The sequence below is a fragment of the Aplysia californica genome, unplaced genomic scaffold, assembly GCF_000002075.1.
Source record: "Aplysia californica isolate F4 #8 unplaced genomic scaffold, AplCal3.0 scaffold00067, whole genome shotgun sequence".
Taxonomy (NCBI): Eukaryota; Metazoa; Mollusca; class Gastropoda; order Aplysiida; family Aplysiidae; genus Aplysia; species Aplysia californica.
The window spans coordinates 749,953-764,673 of NW_004797337.1; the positions used below are offsets into that span (position 1 = coordinate 749,953).

The 14,721-nt window shown below is 38.2% G+C and overlaps 1 protein-coding gene and 6 non-coding genes across 8 annotated transcripts in view; all 7 read left to right on the top strand.

Annotated features, from left to right (window-relative positions):
- The window catches only part of LOC101845453 (arginine/serine-rich coiled-coil protein 2), a 34,094-nt gene extending 22,917 nt beyond the window's left edge, over positions 1-11,177 (top strand). For both annotated transcript variants that reach the window (XM_005093643.3, XM_005093642.3), the window contains exons 8-10: positions 1,893-2,012; positions 8,717-8,845; positions 9,301-11,177. In XM_005093643.3, coding sequence (XP_005093700.1) covers positions 1,893-2,012; positions 8,717-8,845; positions 9,301-9,456 — 405 coding nt within the window. In that variant the 3' untranslated portion in view covers positions 9,457-11,177. The remainder of the gene's footprint in view (positions 1-1,892; positions 2,013-8,716; positions 8,846-9,300) is intronic.
- LOC118477339 lies at positions 3,226-3,304 on the top strand. The gene has a single exon (XR_004858301.1). It is a non-coding gene; the product is annotated as a small nucleolar RNA SNORD61 (small nucleolar RNA).
- LOC118477338 lies at positions 3,693-3,769 on the top strand. The gene has a single exon (XR_004858300.1). It is a non-coding gene; the product is annotated as a small nucleolar RNA SNORD61 (small nucleolar RNA).
- Positions 5,406-5,481, top strand: LOC118477337. The gene has a single exon (XR_004858299.1). It is a non-coding gene; the product is annotated as a small nucleolar RNA SNORD61 (small nucleolar RNA).
- LOC118477340 lies at positions 5,956-6,034 on the top strand. Its single transcript, XR_004858302.1, has one exon. It is a non-coding gene; the product is annotated as a small nucleolar RNA SNORD61 (small nucleolar RNA).
- On the top strand, positions 6,992-7,067 carry LOC118477341. Its single transcript, XR_004858303.1, has one exon. It is a non-coding gene; the product is annotated as a small nucleolar RNA SNORD61 (small nucleolar RNA).
- On the top strand, positions 7,433-7,508 carry LOC118477342. Its single transcript, XR_004858304.1, has one exon. It is a non-coding gene; the product is annotated as a small nucleolar RNA SNORD61 (small nucleolar RNA).
- Positions 11,178-14,721: the final 3,544 nt, after the last annotated feature.

Genomic DNA, 14,721 nt, shown 5'->3' on the forward strand with positions numbered 1-14,721 from the left:
TTACACCTCACTCTGAATAAGGTGTACTTGAGCCATTCTAGTTTTATTACTAATATTACTCTTCTTTGAGTTGCAGCAATGGTTTTCGTCTTCACGTTTATTATATGAATCACGACACCCAGACTGGTTATTGACAGTCGATATTCTAGTTCTAGGTCTTTTCTCAGGCTCAAAACAGGATTCATTTTTTATATAGGGCCTATAGTTTATGTTGGCTAATATGATGAAGTCGGCACTTATATGACCTTATTGTGTTGCAAGTGCCGTAAAACTCTTACTAAAACTAAACTAATATGATGAGGGGAAATATAAATAAGTAAGAACAGACTGAAATACCAAAGTCTCTCAAGGTCCCAGTGCCACACTGTAGACCTGCATGTTTGCCGACAATCGTCTGAAATCCGACAATCGCGACGCGACCCGTGAGGCGGCCGATGCTATCGCTAGGCCCACCTGTATCAGTCAATGTGCGTAATGCGCGGACTGGCCGACTGCCAGCGTCCCCCTTTTCTCTCGTCGGCTTTGTCGGCACTTTCGTTTTCGTGCCGACGTCGGCATTTCCGACATAATTGTCGGAACCTGAGTAGAAATGCGAATACGAAAAAGGACGACGACCTAAATTATCTACTTTGAGTTTCGTGCTCGAGCGGCCATTTTGAATTTCGTTTTGTTGACAAATTCAATTGTTCAGATCGTGTGGATTCATTCCAGTCCGACTCACTTAGATAATAGAATCTAGATCTGGATCTAGATTTATTTAGATCATTATAGACCTCAATGGAGGATTCATATTCCAATTCTATTTTGTCAAACCCTATCAAAGGTTGTGCTGTAATATTAATGTTGGTAAAAGGCATTTCATCAGGTGCGTGAATTATTTATTTATTTAGAATCTAGATCTAGACTCAGCTGAGCCCCTCTGTTCTGAATCGGATGCGGATTTCTAGTTCAAGGCCTATTCCTAGATCCTATTCACTTGTTCTTCTGGATCTAGATCTAGATTTATTTAGTTTTCTAGATCTATATGGAGGATTCATATTCCAATTCTATTGTGTTATTGTATCAAACCCTATTATTATAGATTTAGTTCATTTAGATCTAGCAATATGTAGATGTAGTCTAGGCCATTATATTATGCTCCTTGTAAGCCTTGTTTGTTTTGGAGTGTGGTTTTTTAATTTTAAAAATGTTTTTCATTTTGGACTTGTGCTGGCCTTTTCACATGAGGCTCGTTGCAGGTTCTTTTTTGGGGTAGGGGTAGGGTTAGGTCTCTTCTTTGTTGTGTTTGTTGGGGTGGTCGCTCGTTACTCGGAAGTCCTTCCTTATGACACCCACAAAAGCTCTTGGGGGGGGGGGGGGTTTGCGCAAAATTTTCAGACAATCTGGTTGAGGCTCACATGCAGGTCTAACACTGACATGTTGTTGACTGGATATAATGTACCTACATGTGTGTGTGTGTGTACTCACAAACATATACATGTATTATATTAGATATAATTGGAGCACACACTTTCATTGTTATGTAACGTGTTCCTGGAAAATGGATGAGGCCCCTCCCTTGGAAAATTGAGAATCTGGGTTGGCAGTCACCCAGTATTATAGTCATCTATTGTTTGAAGACTATACTACAAAATGTACATTTTCATTCATTTATAGACATTTTGACTTTTTATAATTGATAGATTGGCTTTTTTGAGGATCATTCTTGATGCGCAGCGGCCTGATTTTTCCCTCGAATTGGGGTCTTGAAAAAATTTTCCAGGATTTGGTGGGGACCCTGTCCAACACATTGTTGATGTAATGCCTAAATGTGTTTTCAAAGTCTCTGTGCTTTGTGGAATACACATCCTAGATGTATGAAAAGTTCTGTATTGTTTGTTTTATTGTTTCAGGCGACGGCCAAGACAGGCGTGGAAATACCAAAGTATTACAACCCAGCAGCCATCAATCCCATGAAGTATGCTGAACAAGTGCAGAAGAGAAAGCTGCTGTGGTCGAAAAACAAAGACAAGGTATGTTTTTTTTTGTTGATGGTGGCGGGTATGTTCTCAAAAGAGTAGGTAGTGTATATTTGTCTAAAAATGGGGTGAAGAAGATAGATTGTTTCGGAAAGTATTTGATAACAGCACAAAAGATTTAGGGTTGTCACACGTCTCCCAATGATGAATTTCCTATTCAGAGTTCTCACAGTGATGATGTTAAAAAATTTTTACCTCTAAGAAGTTCTGATGGGATGTTTTTGTGACAGTCAGACCCTATTGTAAGTTCTGTCTGTGATTTGAAACGTGTTAGACGGGTAGCCGGCCTACACAGTGTCATTCGGCTACCCCAACTCATCCCCACACTCCTGGGTTTAGGGAAGAAACAATCATACCTCGACAACAGGTCACTTTTTGAGTTCAGCTGTCTTACTCTACAACTAACATGCTTTTTGCCCAGACCTCCCGCTTCCGCCATGTCGTGACACAAATTTGACAGATGCAGTTGGTTTAGGTGATGATGAAAATCTTCTGGATCTGAGCAATTTCTTGGAAGTTGTTAATATTTGATACAGGTCAAAGAATGGGTATTCCCAAAAGGTTTTGCTACTGTGGAATAGTAGATATATCAAATTTAAGTGAAACTGCTTCAAGTTTGATCTGTGAAGTAACGGGTGGTGTTTCTTTTTTTGCGATATATAGTATTTTTTCTTTTGTTTTTTGTGTTTGATGGCCTTTTCAATGAAACTGAAATGTCACAAATCTCCCAGGGATGAATTCTTTTTTGTTCAGAATTGTCCAAGTGACGATATAAGCAAATATTCCTCTAAGAAGTTCTGAAGGGAGATGGTTTTTGATGTTGCCATGGTTGTCAGGTTTGGACAGTAGCAGAATCTGGTTTCTAAATGATTTGTTGGCACACTTGAGTTGGTCAGTAGAGACTTTTCGTAGCATGTTATGTTGAGACCCATAGGTTTTTGAATTTAGGAATTATGTAGAAGTGTCCTTTTCTATCTTTATATTCTTTCCTTTTTTTTTTTAGTAGAGGTTTTACGGCGCTCGCAACTGCATAAGGTCATATGAGTGAATCTGGTGAATTAACCATTCATGGATTCAGGGTTGTGAACAATCATGATAGATACAGTTAAGTGACGGAAATTCTTGGGATATTTCTTTGTTGTTGTGATAACTATTTTTTCTTCTCATGTTCTGTGACTGTCAATCAAATGAAAATGTTACCAGTCTCCCAATGATGAATTTTTTTGTGTTCAGAGTTGTCAAAGTGATGATATAAAAAAATATTCCTCTAAGAAGTTCTGAAGGGAGATGGTTTTTGACATTACTATAGTTGTCAGGTTTTGATAGTAGCAGAAATTGGTTTCAAAAGTTTTTCATAGCAGACTTGAGTTGGTCAGTAGAGACTATCCCCTGCATGTTATTGTTGAGACCCAAAGGTTTTGTAGTTAGGAAGAATCCTCAACAGAGGAATAGAAGTATCCTTTTCTATCTTCATATTCTTTCCTTGTGGTTGTGGTCAATAAAAGAGTGAGAGACTTAAACAATCTTGATAGATACAGTTGATTAGTTCATTTAAGTGACATTGGAAATTCTTTGGATCTTTTACTTAATTTTTTTGTGATAACAGTACTGCATATTTTTTCTTCACAATTGTTTAGTGATTAAATGATGATCAATGAAAGTGTCACAGGTCTCCCAGTGATGAAGTTTTTCTTTCAGAGTTGTGAAAATGACGATATAAAAAAATATTCCTCTAAGAAGTTCTGAAGGGAGATGGATTTTGACATTGCTATTGTTGTCCGGTTTTGATAGTAGCAGAAATTGGTTTCAAAAGTTTTTCAGAGCAGACTTGAGTTGCTCAGTAGAGACTATTCACTGCGTGTTATGTTGAGACCCAAAGGTTTTGTAGTTAGGAAGAATCCTCAACAGAGGAATAAAAGTGTCCTTTTCTATCTTCATATTCTTTCCTTGTGGTCGTGGTCAATAAAAGAGTCAGAATGTTAAACAATCTTGATAGATACAGTTAATTAGTTGATTTAAGGGGAGAGGCTGGTTTATAAACCTATCTCAATAACGATGGCATTTTTTGATAAAGCCTTATAGCAAGAAGGCATTATAACAGGAAAACATATGTAAAATGTAATTTTAATTTTATTGTTTAAGTCTACGGTTGCCATGGTAACGGCCGTCATGTTTGGGGGAAAAACCCAGCTTTCATAAAAGTAAAAGGTAAAAGGGATTTTTTATTTACCAACCAAATTTGGCACATTGATAGATATACTCAATACAAAATTTTATACTTTTGGGATTTTGGATATCTTGAATAGGAAAAAAGTTAGAGATGACCTACCCCCATCATGCTTCTAAATTCGCTTACGTAATCATCCTTGCAAGTCACTTATAAATGCATCGATTTTAGTTTCCACATGTATAAAGTTAGGTTATGGATTGAATAACAAGCCCTGAAAATTTTATCGGAATAAAAAATAAAATAAAAATGTAGATGAGCAAAAAACATCAAAAACGGACGTTTTGAGAAAAAAACGACATTTTGTTACATAATAGACAAAATGAAAGTATTAAGACAGAAAATCTGAAAGATGATGATTGTAACACAAAGAGTAAGCACTTTTTAGATTTATAACTGATTGGAGTATTATAATATGTAAAAAGTCCAGATACCATAAAAATGGACAGAAAATTGGCAATTTAAAACCAGCCCGCCCCGCCGCGCAACTGCGTATGGTCTTATGAGCGCCAAGGGGTTGTAAATTAACCGTCTGTTGAACCATGGTCTTAAAACAGTCTTGAAAGATACAGTTGATAAATTAAGTGAAACTGGAAGTTCTTGGAATCTTTTTTGGGGAGGGGGGGTTGGTGATAGCGATAGTGTGTATTTTTTGTTCTCGGATATTTAGTGATTAAGTGATTGTCAATCAAATGAAAATGTCACAAATCTCCCGATGGTGAATTTTATGATTCAGAGGTCTCTTATTGACGATATATAAACAAATACTCCTCTAAGAAGTTCTGAAGGGAGATAGTTTTTTATATTGCTATGGTTGTCTGGTTTTGATAGCAGAAACTGCTCTCAAAGGTTTTTCCATGGCAGACCTCAGTTGGTCAGTGGCGATAGGCTACATGTTATGTTGTGGCCTGTTGGTTGTTTTTTTTTTTTTATCTAGGAATTATGCTCAACTGGAGAATAGAAGTGTCCTTTTCTATCCTCATTTTCTTTCAATTTGTATATGGTGAATTAACAAAATGTTGGGTCAGGGGTGTAAACAGTGTTGATAGATAATTGTCAGGATCTTTTTCTTTTTTTTTTTTTCTTTTTTGTGATGGCGTTTGTATTTTTGTTCTCAAATGTTTAGTGACTGGCAACCATATGAAAGTGTCACAAATCTCCCAATGATGAATTTTTTCACTCAGAGTTGTCAAAATGACGATATAAAAAATATTCCTCTAAGAAGTTCTGAAGGGAGATGGTTTTTTACAGTGCTATTGTTGTCAGGTTTTGATAGCAGAAAGTGATTTCCAAAATTTTACATTACCAATTGAGTGTTACGAGTTTCCCAATGTCATTCAGAGTTGTCAAAGTGACGATAAAAAAATGTTCCTCTAAGAAGTTCTAAAGGGAGGTGGTTTTTTTATTATGTGGTTGTCATCATGTTTTGATAGCAGAAACTGGTCTCAAAAAGTTTTTCATGGCAGATCGGAGTTGGTCAGTAGAGACTTTTTGCTGTGTGTTATGTTGTGACCTATAGGTTGTGAATTAAAGAATTGTACTCAGAAGGGGCATAGAAGTGTACTTTTCTATCTTCATATTCCTTTCTTGTGAATCTGGTGAATTCACATTTTGTAGAGTCAGGGTCATGAACAATCTAGATTGATATAGTTGATTTAAGTGACGTTAGATATTCTCGGGATCTTTTTCTTCTCAAATTTAGCAAATCTCCCAGTGATGAATTTTTTTCATGCAGAGTTGTTAAAGTGATGATATGAAAAAAATTTTCCTCTAAGAAGTTCTGAAGGGAGATGAGTTTTGTGCCGCCTATAGACTTCTACCTCCATCTTGCCCTATCCACCCTCTTTCCCTTTCTCGTCATACTATGGCTCTGCAGACTTGTTATCTTTAGTCAGATTCTTTGTCAACATTGATTAAAAGATTGATCCGAAAAACTGATTGTCCAGAGTCTCTCAATATTGATTGTATATGAGTTTTCAGAGTGGCAGTGTAGAAGACTATGGGTGCATACTTCTCTGAAGCTCTTAGGAGGGGTAATTTTTTTATACATGTCGTGGCCTCTGAACTTTTTTGTCCAATGTGTACTTAAGTAGAAAAGTAGGACTTTGGACAAAATAGTTTGGAGGCGACGATGTGATAATGTCGGACCTTTCCCCCCCCGGGCAGTGCCCCTGACTGAAGTGTCTTTAGGCCATTCCCAAAGGGGGGGGGGGACATTTCTCTTTCTTATGCACAGTCGAATTGTAAATGGGCTGATTCAAACGTCATGCTCATAACTGTGCCTGAATTACAACAGGGAACTGCTGCGTTTTTATCCCTAATCCTTACTATCGTCATTTTCCTCTGCTTCTTTTGTATATTTGTCACACTCTTGTGACCCGCTGTTTCCGGGGTGCCTTGAAAGTCAAAACAGACTTTGTGCTGTTAAAGCTAAAGAGGTGAACAGAGTAAGTCTGATTCCCTGTAAAGACTGCTCTGTTGACATCCACCACTTGGCGCTCATATGACCTTATGCAGTTGCGAGCGCCGTAAAACCTCTACTTAATAAAGTAAAAAATAAAATGTCTGACGTAATATTTTTAGACATGCGGATAGTACAGAAATGGGAGTCCTGCATGTCACCTAAAATGTTCTCTCTATATATATATATGAGTGTGCATACTCTCAATTGCTTCTTCATTTTTAAACACAAAAAATTGTTCGGACCATACCCAAAAGTTTATGTGTATAATGTGCCACAAATCTCCCGATGATGAATGTTTTGGATTCCTATTTTTGCAATGACGATGTTAAAAAATTACCTCTAAGAAGTTCTGATGGGAGACATTTTGTGTGAATTGCTACATGTTTTGCTGAAACTTTGGGAAGAAAGTGGTACATGATTATTAATATTTGGTAAAACTGCAAGCATTTAATAGGTTGCCTAAGATGGGCATAATCAATTTTGTATGTTTTTAACAATAAATTATAATCAATGTTGTGCCTAAGGGTAATATTCCTTTCAACTCACAAAAGGCAAGTGCTCTCTGACACACACTTCTCTCTAATGTAAACTCACATGTCACAGAAAAAGTTCTCTTATTTATATATATATGAGTGTGCATACTCTCACTTGCTTCTTCATTTAAAAAAATAATATTGTCGGACCATACCCAAAAGTTTATGTGTATAATGTGCCACAAATCTCCCGATGATGAATGTTTTGGATTCCTATTTTTGCAATGACGATGTTAAAAAATTACCTCTAAGAAGTTCTGATGGGAGACATTTTGTGTGAATTGCTACATGTTTTGCAGAATCTTTCCTCTACAAAATGTGAATTCACCTGATTCACAAGAAAAGAATTTGAAGATAGAAAAGGACACTTCTATTCTTTAATTCACAACCTATAGGTCACAACATAATACGCAGCGGAAAGTCTCTACTGACCAACTCCGGTCTGCAAAGAGAAACCTTTTGGTGCAGGGGAAAATTATTAATGTCCATTTATCAGAAGTGTTGGGAACCATATTTTCTATTGCAACAGCACTAGTATTTTTTACTGAAAAACTTTTTTTTTAAGAAAGAAAATGTAGTCTCAGAGATTTGGAAAAAATTATAAAGTTAAATATTAGTCTTCAGTTAGCAGCTGCTGTAGACTTTAATACGATTTTTATTCGACAAAAGATGTACTTCAGGTTTCCCAATGATGAATTAACTAAAAACTTCTGAATCAGAGTGATGTTTTAACAGATTTTACCTCTTAGAAGTTTTAATGGGAGCCACAAGAATTTGAACCCATCACTAACCAAAAGTTCACATATTATGTTTAGGCAGATAAGCCCATCACTGCTGTCTGGGGCAAGTTGTGACGCTTGTGATAACTACAAGTTGCTTGCTTTAATTTCCTTTACTTTTTGTCTCGTAACCTTATAAGCTCCCCTGCAGCAGCTAGCAGGGTCTACAACTTCTTGTCCTCCGTGCATGTTAAATGGTCATCATTAGTTGTTGATGAATGAAGTATTAATACCCCCCGGGGCAGTGCCACTGACTGAAGTGTCTTTAGGCCATTTCCAAATGGGGGACATTTCTTGTTCAAGCTCAGTAGAATTGTAAAAGGGCTGATTCATGTCATGCTCATAAATGTGCCTGATATACAACAGGGAACTGCTGTTTTTTCTTTCTTAATCCTTACTATTGTCATTTTTCCTCTTCTTCTTTTGTATGTTTGTCACTCTCTTGTGACTTGCTATTTCCGGGGTGCTTTGATCGTCGAAGCAGACCTTGTGCTGTTGAAGCTAGAGAGGTGAGATGAATAAGTCTGATTCCCTGTAAAGACCTCTGTTGATACCCACCCCTTGGCGCTCATTTTACCTTATGCAGTTGCGAGCGCTGTAAAACCCTCTACTATGTGAAGAAAAAAAGAAGTATTAATGCTATTATTTGTACAGAGGCACAGAAGTTTTTAAACTTTAAAATTTGTGTGTTTCAGGAGGTAGTGTCTCAGTGGCATGCAACGACGCTCTCAAGCGATCATGATGACAAGTCCAAGGAGAAATTCCGCAAGTTGATGGGCATCCGGCAGGAGTCTGGGGACAAGGATGGCTCTGAGTCAGAGAAGGTTAGTGTCTGTGTGGCAACATATCCACAGTTATGTTCTGACTTGGTTCTTCTTCTTCTTCTTCTTCTTCTTCTTCTTCTTCTTCTTCTTCTTCTTCTTCTCCTTCTTGTTCTTGTTCTTCTTTTTCTTCATCTTCTCCTCCTCCTCCTCCTCCTCTTTTTTTGTGTTTGTTACTCTCTTGTAACACCTCTAATCTTCGGCACCGATATGACCTTATTGTGTCGCAAGTGCCTTAAAACACTTACTAAAACTTAACTCTCCTTTTCCTTCTCTACTTTTTTGTCTCTGTCCTTCTCTTCCTCTTCTCTCCTTTTCCTAAAAAAAGGGACAAAAACCAACAAAAAAACCCCCCACAGTAAATAAGACTTGGTTTAGCTCAGCTTGACCCTCCAGTGCAGGGTTCGTTTGAGATATATGACATTTGTTGACCTTGTTTTCCGTTTTGTCTTGTGCAGGTGATTGAAGAACAGCAGGAGCAAAAGCAGCGCGAGATCTTTGACAAGCTGGACAAGGAGTACCAGTACGCCCGCATGGCCACTCACACGCACCGAGGCATTGGCCTGGGCTTTGGCTCTGCCAGCTATCAGCAGCCGCCCACCACCTCGTCGTAGACAAACTTTGTGGTGTGATGATGGGAAGATAGCTTCAGCTGTGGGGGGGGGTGGGGTGGGTGGAGGAAGAGGGTCTGCGATGAACGTCCGTTACGTCATCATAGGTAGATCATTGCGGCTTGTCGTGAATGCAAGAGCGGGTGTGAGATGGGTGGACTTTGTTTGGTCACTCTGTGCTGACAAGTGTGAGACTCTGACACGATTTATGTTGTGGGGAGATTGACATTGTCATCTTTGTCATTCTTCGATCTCGACGATAGACAACTCGATGGTGGGTGTTGACGAAGTGGAAGGGTTATTTTGTTTCAGTCCAGTTTGTCAGGTTCTGTGGTTTCTGAGCTTTGGATATCCCCATTTTGTGGGTGGTTGTTTCCTACCAAACATCTATCGTCCTGGTCTCTCCTTCTTTTTGTGTTTGTTTCTCTCTTGTAACACCTCTAATCTTCGGCACTTAAATGACCTTATTGTGTTGCAAGTGCTGTAAAACTCTTACTAACACTAACTATCCCCATTGTTGGCTGAGGCTGTTCAAATGGTAGATCTAGGTGGCACATACCTTTTGTGCTGTGATCTACATGGTGAGTCTTGTTGAGAAAGTCGTGCTCTTTGTTCTGCTGGATGAACACTTAAAAAAAAAAGTAATACCTTATTTGACTTTTTGTAGCAAGATGCGAAATTCCTCCGGTGGGTTTTCTTTTTAATAGTCAAAACATGGAAATGTACTGAGCATTCCTGCTGCTTTATTTGGAAAAGGCTGCACTCACTGTGTGTGCTTATTTTGACATCAGCCGCACTTTAACCCCACAACCCAGCACTCATGTCTCCAAAAATGTACTGTAGTGCAGTTATATATTGATGTTACAGAGGGCAGAGGGTGGTTTGCAGGTGCTTTGATATGGTCGTATCAAACAACTATTGTCCATACTCCCTCCATTTCTGTAGGCCTTGTTACTCTCTAGTTACTCCTCTTATCTTGGGCATTTGTATGACTGATTTGTGTTGCTAGTGCCACACATCCTAACTAAAACTATGCTAAGTGCTACTGGATGTGACTTGTACACATTCTCACCTGTGGGTGGTAGGCGGGTGCTCTGGTGTGGTTTGCTCCTTCTTTCCTATCAAACACTTATTGGCCTTATCTCTCCTCTTTCTTTTTTGTGTATGTTAGTTACTCTCTTGTAACACATCTATTCTTCGGCACTTATATGACCTTATTGTGTTGCAAGTGCCGTAAAACTCTTACTTTAACTAAAAATTCTCGCCTGCAGTCAGCATCTATAGAGGTGAAACTGCTAGTCTAAAGAGAATAGAAGCATGCAAAGTATTCTAGAGCTAAAAGTTCTCATACTTCAGCACAATGTCAGGAAAAAAGTTTGCATGATCATTATTCTTGAAATTGTTTGTTGATTTGTTGTGGGGGGTTTTCATGTCGCATACTGTAGGCTACTTTCAAAGTCGGAAGACCAATGTTGATGCTCTCTTGGTTGGGGGGAGCTTATGTTTTCATGCTTGTCTGTGAGCCTGGTGCTGTGTGTGTTAAATCTGTTGATTTTTTGCATGGCTGTTGAGAGATGAGATAGACAAAGATGTGAAGAATTGGCTGCATGTGGTGTTACGTGTGTTGGGTAAAAAATGAAAATGCTCTGGTAATGTTTGACTGTGTGTCATATGAGTATTGAAATGATCTGTAAATAGTGGTCTGGTTGTGCTGTTTTGAGGAATATATAGGTTTTGTGGAGAATAGGATGTCAGGAGAGAAAGGAGGGGTTGAAAGAGTTGAGAGCATTCTGTATGTTGTGTGTGTGTGTCAAACAAGAGAATGAGTCGTGAAAACTGCAAGGATCTTGTTTGTGTGTAACCTGCATCATGCCAGGAGATGATGTATAAATACAATATATGTGTCGCAACGGGATGGAATCAGGCGCTCGTCGATTTTTGTACATGTGGAGTTATTGGTATCATCTGAAAGCTGATTTATTTGCTTTGCTTTCAATGATATAAATATCCATCTATTTTGAATAGAATTCAAGATATTCGCGATTGAAAGAAGTGAGGTCGCCTGGTTTCAGTGGTGAAATTAGTGAAAAAATGGCTGCCAAAGTTTGGTAACTCCGATAGCTAAAGAGTCCTTGAAAACAGAAAGAATGACATATTTTGTGCCTTTAATCAATGTTTTTCAGTAAAATTCACATGGAAATGTGTTTTTATATATATGGACATAAAAGAGATTGAGCCGAAAAACAAAAATTCATTAAAAAATGTCATACTTTAGGAAAAATGCCTGTTTCTCCAATTTCTGTATTTTGACAAGTTCCTGATTTCACCTCACTGCCTGACATATATATAAGAATAGGGACAACAGTATGTGTATGTCAAACCTGTTCATTTTATTGTGTTGTCTGCATTTCAGAATCTTGACAAATGATAAATAATAGATAGATGGCTTGATGCAAGACTCCAACAAGAATTGTTAAGCCATTTTGTGTTTTTGTGCGAGTCTCACACTGGCATCCAGCCATCGAAGACATGTTGGTTTACCTTTGGGTGTGGCTGTTTCTTATTTAAAGGTTTACAGTTTTCTTGGGTTTCACCTGCCTCTTTGGAGATGGTGTTTAATATGATTTCACAATTGATTTATTACAAGCGCTAAATACTAGAGTGTTTTGCTAAGGTTCCGCTGTTGGATTGGGCCAAACCTTCATTAACCCTATCCGTACGTCATGCTTTATTATCGTATCCATACGACATGGGGAACTCTGTGCCCCCACTTTCCAAAGAGAAAATTTACTTGTTAATCCGATCCGTACGCTTTGTATAGCAGTCTGTCAAAGCGATTTTTGAGAAATACTGAAAGTTTCAAAGAGATCTTCGCACTAGAAGTATTCTAAAGTGTGAAGAGTGCAACCCCGGGGGTACAAAATGGCCCCAGGTGTATGGATAGGGTTAAATAAAAAATTTCCATTATAGTCCTTTCATGTCTCTAGTGATATGTTTTGTCAGTTGCTAAAAAAATATTCTTTTTATTTCCCCTTCTCGAGATAATGGGTTCCTGGGTGGTTGGCGGGTGCTTTGTTTTGGTTTGCTCCTTCTTTCATCAAATATGTATATATATGTATCGTCCATATCTCTTTCCCTTCTTTTTTTTTTGGATTGCATGTCACTCTCTAATAACAACACATCTTATCTTGGGCTCGTGTATGATGTGTTTGTAACAGCAGTGGCAGAAGACTTCCTAAAACCAAAAATTCCCCTGTGTAGTTTCCCTGCCTGGCGATGGTGGGTTAGTTCTATGAAGAAGTTCATGGATGGCCCAGTTATTGGTTGGTATTGGTTTAGTCATGAAAAATTGAGCTGGACTTGGACAAAGTTACTTTTGGTGGTCTGATGTACCACATGTATTTTTATGATTTTTACCCTTCATTGAATGTTTGTTGCTGACCTTGATATTTTTTATCGAATAAATATTGGCATGATGCCCTTGAACAAGTGAGACTCAACTTGATCTTTATTTTCCTTTAGGAGTATCTTGGTTATTGGATGTTTGGTGGGTGCTCTGGTATGGTTTGCGCCTTCTTTCCTATCAAACGTCTGTCTTTTCTGTGTTTGTTACTACTCTCTGGTAACAGTAACACCTCTAATCTTTGGAAATTATATTTATGACTTTATTGTGTTGCATGCAAGTGCCCTAAAACTATTACATACTCAAACTTTTTAAAAAACCCATCTGTCGTCATTATTTCCTTTTTTGTGTGTTTGTTACTCTCTTGTAACTCCTCGAATCTTCTACGCTTATATGACCTTGCAGAAGCTGGTTAGATCTACATGTAATATAATAATATTTGAGAGCAAATGCAAGTGCGATTTTCAAGCGTAAGTCTTGCATAGATATATACCACTGGTGCAAAGTGGTTGATGGTTTTTTGTGTGGTTTGCTCCTTCTTTCCTTTCAAACATCTATCATCCTTTAGATCTCTACTCCTTTTTATGTTTTTACTCTGATCTCTGGCATTTATACTAAATTATACGACCTTCTGCAATGCAAGTGCAGTAAAACTAACCGTGGGTGGTTGGCAGGTGCTCTGGTGTGGTTTGCTTCTTCTTTCCGATGAAACCTCTACGGTCCTTATCTCCCCTTCTTCTTTTTTATGTTTGTAATATCTCTAATCTTCTGGCGCTCATATGACCTTATGCAGTTGCGAGCGCCGTTTAACCTCAACTAAAACAAAAACAAACCGAATTCATCTGTTTTATAACCAAATTGTACATCCATTGAATGGAGTTTTCATCTCTGCTCACTTTTGTCTTATTTGATACACACAGGTGAAGGAGTTCTGAGAAGTTTATGGTACTGCAAAATTGGATAACAAACATGGTTGTTTAAGTTTAAAAGGCGGAATAGCCTTGCGTACACTAAGAAGAGTTAATATACACCAAATTTGACCCGGACTGGAATATCCTTACGGAGGATTTGACCTTTTCACTTATCCAAAGTGTTCCAAAATGGTAGCCTAGCTTTTGCCCCTCCATGAAGGAAAAAATCTGGCCCTCATTCAAACCATTTGGATTGAGAAACAGGGGTAACTACTGCTTTTTCTTTCCTCATCCTTACTATCGTCATTTTTCCTCTACTTCTTTTTTATGTTTGTCACTCTCTAGTGGACTTCCATTTCTAGGATGCCTGAAGTATGTGCTGTTGTGGCTAGAGAGGTGAGCAGAGTAAGCCTGATTCCCCATTTGGACTTCTCTGTTGACATCCACCCCCTTGGCGCTCATATGACCTTAAGCAGTTGCGAGCGCTCTTAAACCTTACTAAAACTCACACACACACACACACACACACACACACACACACACACACACACACACACAACAATTGCATACTGAGCCCTAAAACATCTACATATTTGCATGATGTTGAAGAATTTAAATACAATTAAGATATTCAGTAGAAATAATATTGATGCCGTTTTTGAATGTTGACAATAAATATTAATTAGATTTATTTGAAACTGAATGAAAATTATTAATAGCAACAAAGCTCTTGTTTACTGCCCAGCCAATAAAAAGTGGCCGGTTACGCCGTCTTGCGCAGTTAACGAACCGCCCCTTATTATTACATTATAATACTCTATGCCTATATAACAGTGAAAATAATCTCGGGCGGTATGTCTATCTAGTGTTACTAGATCTATAGTTAGTTTATTCTCCCAGAGGGAGAGAGAGAGAGAGAGAGAGAGAGAGAGAGAGAGAGAGAGAGAGAGAGAG